At 40.6% G+C, this 9621-nt stretch overlaps 1 protein-coding gene across 1 annotated transcript in view; it reads left to right on the top strand.

Annotated features, from left to right (window-relative positions):
* The window catches only part of CAPN10 (calpain 10), a 17120-nt gene that overhangs the window by 6574 nt on the left and 925 nt on the right, over positions 1–9621 (top strand). The window contains exons 6-11 of the mRNA XM_009875856.1: positions 1218–1384; positions 1941–2194; positions 2779–2981; positions 5048–5303; positions 6376–6575; positions 8564–8609. Coding sequence (XP_009874158.1) covers positions 1218–1384; positions 1941–2194; positions 2779–2981; positions 5048–5303; positions 6376–6575; positions 8564–8609 — 1126 coding nt within the window. The remainder of the gene's footprint in view (positions 1–1217; positions 1385–1940; positions 2195–2778; positions 2982–5047; positions 5304–6375; positions 6576–8563; positions 8610–9621) is intronic.

Raw genomic sequence — 9621 nt, 5'->3', positions numbered from 1 at the left:
GCAGGATTCCCACAATAACCTCTAAGTGTTGGTTTATTTTCTGTCTCTGATTTCTCTGGTGTTTTTTTGTTCTGCAGTTGAACCAAGTGGCTTTGCTGGTAAGGTGTTTGTGACTTAGAAGTAGTCACTTGGCTTTACTCTGCCCTTCTCATTTGGTCTTGTCTCAGTTGCAGAAGACAAGCAAAGGAGTATGTATAAAACCAAACATAGCAGAAGGGAGTATCCTTATGTTTTTTGCTCGTGTGCACTCATTTCTGTAGATTAATATCAGTAGGAGAAGCTGGAATCTGGTAGATATAAAGAAGAGATCTGTTTTAAAAGAAATGCAGAGATATATTTAGCAATTCATATAGCAAAGTAACAAGAATGAAAGGGCAGACCTTACTAGCTTATTTTGAAAAGTATTAGCATATTTAGACTGCACAAAAGAACACGCAGTTCTTGACCCAAGGAAGGAACTTTCAGCATTAAAATACGGTAACAATATGATCAAGTTAATAAACATTTTTGAGAAATAGTTAGTTGTTTGGTTTTTTTCCCGTCCCTGAGTTAAAAAGATGGCTTAATCGCGTTAATTGAGACTTAAGGTGGTAAGTTTTGGTTCTGGCAGAGTTTTGGTTTTACACTTGGTCTCTGCTAAGTTCATTGCTAAACGGTAAGTTGCTGTGTAGTTGCAAGAGGATAGAGTTTCACTGGGTGGCCGAAGAGCCCTGTTGTATTGAAGTGCAGAACTATTCTCCAAAATATTGAAAGTACAGGCTTTTAATGGGCTCTAAATGAGAGGTTTAAATTCTTGATTTATCATGACTCAGCTAGCAAATTTGTGGGAACGTCCAGCTGCTTCATATGGACAGTGGTTTTGGTGCTCACTGCACAGCATTAAAATTCTTTCAGAACATTCACTGTGCAGCTTGTTTTACTTTTCGTCATTATTTTTAACAATTGTTAAATTTGGACTTTGCTGTCTGTTGTAAGCAAAGCAGCTAGTTCACCTGCTGTATCCAATCTGGTCTTAGGTTGTTTTTAAGTTTTCTTTGATATATTATGATTCATACTTTCTATTATCCCTCTCACTGACTAGTAACATGTATGCATTTGACAGTAAAATGAAGAAAACTCCTCTTCTTCTTGTCCTGCGCCGTAGGATATTTGATAGAACATTGGTACAGAACTTTGCTGCCCAAAGAACTAAATGTTAACTTCTGTCTTATGTGCAGTGGTCAGGGCTGGAGCCAGCTAGATCCAGTGGTCGCCTCAGAACTGCTCTCTCAGGTCCAAGAGGGAGAATTCTGGATTGATGAAGAGGAATTTTTCAGGGAATTCGATGAGATTACCATAGGCTTTCCAGTCAATGAAGAAGGACAACTTCAGAGCCTCTATACAGGTGTGGTATGAGAAAACATCTTTCTCATGGAAATAACGTTATGTCAATGGGAAAAACTGATTTGAATTGTGAATGGATGCAACTAGACCATAATTTCTCTTTCTCAGTCTTTTGCACTCCTTTAGACCCATAGGCCTTTTCTGTCTCTACTTGAAAGAACAGAGGGACAAGAGGAAATTGAAGTTCTTTAGAGCAGTCTCTGAAATCTAGTTACTTGCTAGTTTGCCAAGAGATTAGTGTTTTCTAGAGAAGACTGTTGTTCTGGACAGCCTAGTTTGGGGGATTTTTTGTTTTTTTTTTGATGGAAGATAAGCTTCAGATTTCTAGAAACAGTTTCTTGTTGTAAAAATCATGTCATCAATCTGCCGTCACCATCATTCTGCCATTCATTCTTGTGCCTCTCAAAATCTTGGTTGTGAATAGCTGCTTGGAGAAAGCGCCAGGGTTGCCACAGCGTGATTTCTTGGGCTGGGGATTCTCTGCCATATAGCTGTTCAGACACCAGAGGCCACTTGATTTTATTGAAACCTGTACCATGTCTTTCTTATTTTGTCAGAGAAAGTGCTGTGTCACTCACAGAATCTTTTCGGATCCTGGGTGAGAGGCCAGTCTGCAGGTGGCTGCCGTAACAACAGCAGCTTCCCTACCAACCCTAAGTTCTGGCTGCGAGTCTGTGAAAAGAGTGAGGTGTGCATTGCTCTGCTGCAGAAACATAGAAAATACACTGCTGACTGGGCTGGAAGAATTAAAAACCTGACTGAAGGCAAACAGGGAAAGAATTACCAGGCTGTGGGACTGCACGTCTGGAAGGTAATGTGGGAGTGACGTTTTTCTTTTGGCAAACAGAAGTTTTAAAGCGTTGCTGCAACGTCCAAGTAAAATCATTAATTTCTTATGTCAGTGATGCAATTCAGCTGTGCACAGATTTTACATCTCTGATTTATGTTGGAATGATCCTGCTTATCTCACAACGTGGTTACTGTCTGTACAAATTGTTAGAGGACTAGGACATTCTTACTATTGAGTGCCAAGCAGAAGCACTTTTGGGACCGTTCCAAACTAATGCATGACATCACAGGCTGATTATTTGATGGCTAGTCTTAAATTTACTCCTCCTGAATGTTCACAGAATCATAGAATTGCTGAGGTTGAAAAAGACCTTCAAGATCATCGAATCCAACCCTTAAATTGAATATTAAGAGTAAAAGAACATTAACTCTTCCTACTTCTCTTTGATGTTCAGCTTATCTGCTGATACTCTTCTCCTTACTTGTTTCCTTTTGTAGATGTATACATATTTAAAAATACGTTAAACAATATCTGATCATTTTCAGTTTTGTTAAAAACTCCTCATTTTTCCTAAAACACAGCACATCGTTATGCATCTATTCTAGGTGGAGAAGAAACGATTTAACCTTCCAAAGACCCTCTCTGCTCCTCCAGTTGTAGGTACCGTCTGCCATTCCTATGACAGAGAAGTGCACGTGTGCTGTGACCTTTCACCTGGCTTCTATCTTGTTGTTCCCAGCACTTTTCTGAAAGATGCCGTAGGCAATTTCTTGCTTCGCGTATTTTCAACGGGAAGGATCTCTCTCAGGTAGGTTTATAACAAAGCAGAAAATGTATTATAGTTGTTGACTTACACTTGGTGCTATAGTTTATATATTTAAGTGCTCAGGATGTTCTGAAGGGTTGCACAGAGTGTTGGTAACAGCGTCGTTTTTCGTTGAATCCATGTAGGTAGTGTTCTATCCTTGGGGTTTTTTTCATGATGCTGCTGCTACCTGTTGTCAAAATAGCAGTCAGAAGTAGTCAGTTGAGTAGCATCTTGGCTCTAAACTGCAGCCTGGGGTTTTGAGAGTGTGTTATTTTCTGAAAGAACTGAATGGGTTTCTGCGGCACGTGCTTCTCAATATGTGGAAGTTCTTTCTTAGCATGTGGAAAAAATGAAGGGGTATCGCAGAAGCCAAAAGCAGCTGTTGTTGCTGCAATTAGCAGCAGAAAAGGAGAGCAGTTGTGCTATCAGTGTGTGCTGGAGAACAGACACAAACAGATTGCTTGACATACAATATCATTATTTTTGAGCAATACAGCTTCAAATGGAAATGGAATGTCAGAATTGGCCTCAGCATAGTACTTATGATTCATCTTTTTAGGACAGGTGTGGAAAGTAGTTTTTGTTTTTGTTTTGTTGTTTTTGCTTCTTTAGCTGAACAAAGAATTATTTTTTTGAATTAAAGCACTCAACACTGACAGTACAGCTGAACTTCTTACTTGTGAGGGCCTCAAGAGATTTCAGCATTATGATCTCTGCATATTGTGTTCCTGTTGATCTTTCCTCATAACTTGTGACACAGACTTCTATAATGGACTTGGAACAATCTTTTTTTTTTTTTTTTCTTGTTGGATAAGCATTTTTATACAGAAAAATTTCAGCAATGTCATTCCAGTAGCTTCTGGTGACTTAGCTATCTCAGCACTTAAAAGTCAGTTCTTTATGAGCAATTCTGTGTTGGTGACCATAGCATCAAAACAAATACTTAAGAAGACATGATGATGAGTAGTTATGTGGAGTTGGCAAAGTTGTACCTTCTTCCAATAAACCCCAAAAAAATCTGAGGTTGTCTTAACAGTTTGTGACGGGTAAGCTATACGCAGAAGCAAAGCGTTCAGTTGGCAGCGTGTTTAAAAGCTATTGAAATACTTTTTTTGTTCTGATAGTACCTATCAACTTGTATCTCCTTGGAGAGAAGCTGGCAAATCAACGCTACAAAGCCAGAACGTGCATTAATCATGTACTTTGGGGATTGGAATCAAGGTAGCATGAGTAAAGGTCGGCGAAACTACGCGGCTAATTTTGCTATATGGTGCAAGTTGTGTACTACTGTCAATATATTTTACTTCTAGACGTATTTCGTCTATAGAACGTGTTGCTCTTTCAGTGATGGGATAAAATTTCTAGTGTTACTGTTAAGTATAATAATTCCTCAGTCTGAAATAGATGTCCCAGCCTGGATGTGTGCCTGGAACGGACAATTGCAGAGTATCGTAATAGCTGTTACGTGTTCTGAGCTGGAAAAGTGGAAATAAGAACAGATGATAAGTTCTGAGTTACGCTGAAATACGGTTTCAAAAGTTGCACAACTGATAATGATGCTAAATTGTTCTTATGGCTGTGAAAAGCAGCACTGGGCTTCTTGGATTGAAACAGCCTTAGCATTACAGATCAGGTCAGCAGGTAAAATGGTAGTTTCATCTGATTGAAGACATAGCGAGTAAAAAATGAATGCAGTGTAGGTTTTGGACATTCTGAGGTGCTCATGTGTACTCCAGAAGACCCTATCAGTTCACTTTCAGATAAGATAAATACCACAAGGGTATTGAGGAAAAAATATGTAAGCTGCATTACTTCATGGATGTTCAAAAGTCTTACCTGTTTTTAGTGCTGGTTTTAGGTTTGTATATGCCGTGTTCTTGTAGAGTTCTCTGAATTAAGGACTTAAGGTTGTACAGTTCTCTTTTTCTCTGTGCTGAAAGTTTGGAGGAATGGTATTCCTGTAAGTTTATGTAACAGTAGTTCATTTTTGTGAGTTGGTGTTCTAACTTTTGTGAAATCGCACGGTTTTTGTACATTTTAGTTGCTTTCTCTTTTACATTTGGCAGTGAGCTGAAGCCACCTCCCACAGATGCTGCCCTCTGCGAAGAACTCCCAGCAGGTGAATGGGAGACAGTGCAGCTGCACGGGTGCTGGAAAAATGGGCAAAGTGCTGGAGGTAGCAGGAACTTCCCCTCCTTCCATATCAATCCCTGCTTTCCCCTCTCCGTTCCTGCAGGACCAGGAAAAAGCAGTGTGAAAGTTACCCTCCGTCAGCACTGCCAAGATAGCAAGTGTCGGCCAATAGGTTTCCATATTTTCCAGGTAAGACTTATTTGGTTGCTCATTTCCCAAGTGTGCAGGTAAGCTCCTCAGGTGGTTTTAGTGCTTCTTGCGCTTGGCAGGGGGCTTGCTGCTTCTAGGAGAAACGCATCCTGGCCCTGTGAAGTGATGCCTGTGAAAGATGGGGAATAACTGCCTGGTTACATAGCATAGTAACTGGATAATTGGTTCTGCTGACTCTTTCCAACATTCTAAATTAGTTTGAGAAATTATGAACTCTTTTGAATATTTGCGAAGAATTCTCTGTGTCTTAGTGATTGAGGACCAGGCATTCTGGTAATTCATCATGACAATTACTTTCTTCATCTCTAATAATTATATATTCATCTGTTGGCAAATGTCTTTGGATCTACAGACAAGATCAGAATTCAAAAAACTTGTTATGCTGAACAGATGATGAAACAAAATGGGATCCAGTTTAATTTGGACAAATACAGGTTCTCTATGTGCATGCCAGTGATCAACTGCATAAATAGAGAATGGAAAGCTTCTGCTTAGGTGACTATTTGGCAGGGAAAGCTGGCTTTATTTTCAGAAAACGTGCTTCAAAAAAAGAGTTGCTTAGGTGGAGAGTCTGGAGTCGGGCATTAGGAGTGATCATATAGCTTCCAGTGTACGGTATGTGAAGCAGGATTGGAAGAATTGGTGTTTGTCATGCCTGTAGGAGACTGAGAAGAAGTCTAATATGAAGTTTTTAGTCCAGGAAAGGCTACTAGAAAGAGGAAGGATGCAGCCTAGTCACTGTATCCCTGAGGGGAAAAACAAGGGCTGCAGTGAGAAAGAATGAGGTTAGACAGTAGAAAAAGCTTTTGAGCTCTGTGGGTAGTAGCTTATATAAACTGTCTACAAACATGGTAGGAATAATTTATTTGTGCTTGATACTGCCATCTGGGTTTTCTGGAAGCCTTCCCATCGCTGTCTTCTGTGGCTCCGCACAGAACAGAGGGGAGTAGAACAGATACAGAACATACCATACTGTGGTATGCCAGGAATTTAATGTTGTGAGGCCTGAAATATGGGAGAAGATAATCATGTTTTCATTCTTTTTTTGCAGGTGCCTAACAGCAACTGGAAACCACGTACGTCCTCTTTTCTGCACTTGGAGCCACTGGTTAGCTGTGTACCTCACTGCTACTCACAGGAAGTAAGCCAACTTTGCAGACTTCCTGCAGGAAGTTACGTAATTATACCGTCTACCTACTTGCCCAATACAGAAGGCAGTTTTACAGTGGTCATAGCAACCAAAATAGACAGGTAAATATATGTTGCATTTCTAATATTTTTAGTGCGTGTGTTACAGGATGTTTGGAAACAATACGTGGAGGAGGGAAGACTCTACCAGTCAATGAAGACCTAGTTAGAAATCAGTTTTGCAAATTGAGTATACACAAGTCTGTGAGCCCTGATGAGATGCACCGGAGCGTGCTGAGAGAGCTGGCTGATGTTGTCACTACCACTCCCCATCAAACTATAGACCAGCCAGCCTCACCTCCATCCGTGGAAAAGTGATGGAGAGGCTCATTCTAGAGGCCATCTCTAAGCACACAGAAGAGAAGGTGGTTATCAGGAGTAGTCAGCATGGTTTGCCAAGGGGAAATTGTGCTTGACTAATCTGATAACCTTCTGTGATGTTGTGACTGGATGGGTAGATGCAGGGAGACCAGTGGATATAGTCTACCTTGACCCTAGCAAGGCTTTTGACACAGTCTGCCATAACATCCTTGTGAGCAAGCTCAGGAAGTGTGGGATAGAAGAACGGACAGTGAGATGGATTAGGAACTGGCTACACAATAGAGCCCAAAGAGTGATGATCAATGGTGCCAAGTCCAGCTGGGGACCTCTGACTGGTGGAGTCCCCCAGGGATCAGTGCTGGGTCCAGACCTGTTCAACATCTTTATCAACGACCTCCATGACAGGACAGAGTGTCTTCTCAGCAAGTTTGCTGATGATATGAAACTGGGATATGAAACTGAACAGCTGAAGGCTGTGCAGCCATTCAGCAAGATTTGGACAGACTGGAGAGCTGGGCAAAGAGGAACCTAATGAGGTTCAACAAGAATAAGTGCAGAGTCCTGCACCTGAGATGGAATAATCAAATGAGCCAGTGCAGGTTAGGAGGCAATCTGCTAGAGAGCAGCTCCATGGAGAAGGACCTTGGAGACCTGGTGGACAAGAAGTTATCCATGGGACAGCAATGTGCCCTTGTGACCAAGAAGGCCAGCGCTATCCTGGTGTACATTAAAAAGAGTGTGTCCAGCAGATCAAGGGAGGTTCTCCTACCCCTCTACTCTGCCCTAGTGAGACCTCACCTAGAGTATTGCATCCAGTTCCGGGCTCTCCTGTTCAAGAGGGACAGGGATTTACTTGAGAGGGTCTAGCAGAGGGCTGTGAGGGTGATTAAGGGACTGGAACACCTGCCTTGTGAAGAAAGGCTGAGAGACCTGAGACTCTTTAGTCTGGAAAAGAGAAGACTGAGAGGGAATCTAATTAATGTGTATCTGGGCGTCAAGAAGGAAAGGACAACCTCTTTTCACTTGTGCCCTGTGATGGGACAAGGGGCAATGGATTCGAGCTAGAGCACAGGAAGTTCCATCTCAACATGAGGAAGAACTTCTTTACTGTGAGGGTTACAGAGCACTGGAACAGGCTCCCCAGAGAGGTTGTGGAGTCTCCTTCTCTGGAGACTTTCAAGATCCACCTGGATGCATTTCTCTGTGACCTGCCCTAGATTCTATGATCCTGCTCTGGCAGGAGAGTTGGACTCAATGATCAACAGAGGTCCCTTCCAACCCCTGACATTCTGTGATTCTGTCATCCACTTTATGCTGGAAGAATGGCAAAAAAAAAAAAGGAAACATTTGTTAATCTTCTTGGATCAATTGCTGAAAAACAAATGTCTAGTGCTAGAGAAGCAACTAATTATCAACTACATTTGGTTATTAGGATTTGTGCTGAAATCTAACTAAGCATTCTAATAAACAGGGCTGGTTTTGAGAAAATACAATACGTAGCAGGCCTTATTCCAGGTAGTTCCTGTGAGTAATAATAGGTCTGAATCATAGTTTGCAGATTCCGTAAGATTGCAGTAATATTCCCTAAAGTTACATCAAGATTCCATAAGGGAAAGGATGTGGAACAAAGCCTAGCGTAACTGTCTTCTTTTGAAGTGGGGTAAATGATGGATGTTTAAAGATCACCCAGTGCTTTGTGCAGAAATAAGTGTGGTTTGGATTTTCAACAGGAAGCGCATTCACAGCCAGGAGACACTTGGACAAGTACTGCAAGACGTAAGTGATACATTTTTAATTTCAGTTATCCTGAAGGTGTTGCAGAAGTGTCACTGAGGCTTGTGTATTCACTAATATTGGAAGCGATGTACTAGTGGGCTAGACTTGGAATGTTCTCATTTACTTACTGCAGACTGATAATCAGTAAAGAAGTTTAATCTTTTGGTTTTTTGCTTCTCAACCAGAAAAATAGCATTTGTTAGCAGCTGAGGAAATTTGTCTTTTTACACCGCTCAGATATATGGAAGTTTCTGTATTACTATTTTATGAAGTCTTTATTTACTCCCCTAAGTGATTCCCTGTTACCTACCTCTGCTGTAACGTCTGTGAGAAGTCGTGACTATTAGTGATGAGTAGGGAGCTGTACTTGACTTCTATGCTCATCAAAGCAAATGTAAACATTCTTTATGCATTTGGTTATATTTGGATGTACTCATTCTTGTTGTCAGCGTAGATCTGCTAGCTTTAATTATATGTTGTATCCTTCCTCCAACTGTTAGGCTTTGGCATTAATTTGGGAGCCTATTGTGATTTAGAAATTTCAATGTTTTTATTATGTAAAGACTGAAGAAAACAGCAAAAAGAGAAGAAAAGCAAATGTGCAATCCAAAGATTAGCTTTGGAGTTTAGGTTTTTTTTAATTTGTTAGAGTTTTTTAATTTATTAGAGTTTTTTAATTTGTTAGGGTTTAGGGTTTTTTTCAACTTCTTTCCTTACAGCCAGGTCATATAGCATCCTACTGTTATAATCTTTTTTAGTGTATGAGCTGTTCTGATCGAGTTAATGCCACCTATTTAATATTTTGGTATTGTGCTTTGCTTGATTAGATATACATGTAATACTGAAGGGTTGGAGGTGAACGCTGAGGTCTTAATACACTATTTTTACTGGGTGGACAGGAGAACTTTGAATACCTTGTTTTAACAATTGTTTAAAGATATCTGACTTGGTTGGTGGATCAAAGTATGCCCTTGATAATATTTTGCTTATTAGATGAGAACAAAGCCATCTT

The sequence above is a fragment of the Apaloderma vittatum genome, unplaced genomic scaffold (assembly GCF_000703405.1).
Source record: "Apaloderma vittatum isolate BGI_N311 unplaced genomic scaffold, ASM70340v1 scaffold4569, whole genome shotgun sequence".
NCBI lineage: Eukaryota > Metazoa > Chordata > Aves > Trogoniformes > Trogonidae > Apaloderma > Apaloderma vittatum.
This window is presented reverse-complemented; position numbering and strand designations above follow the sequence as displayed.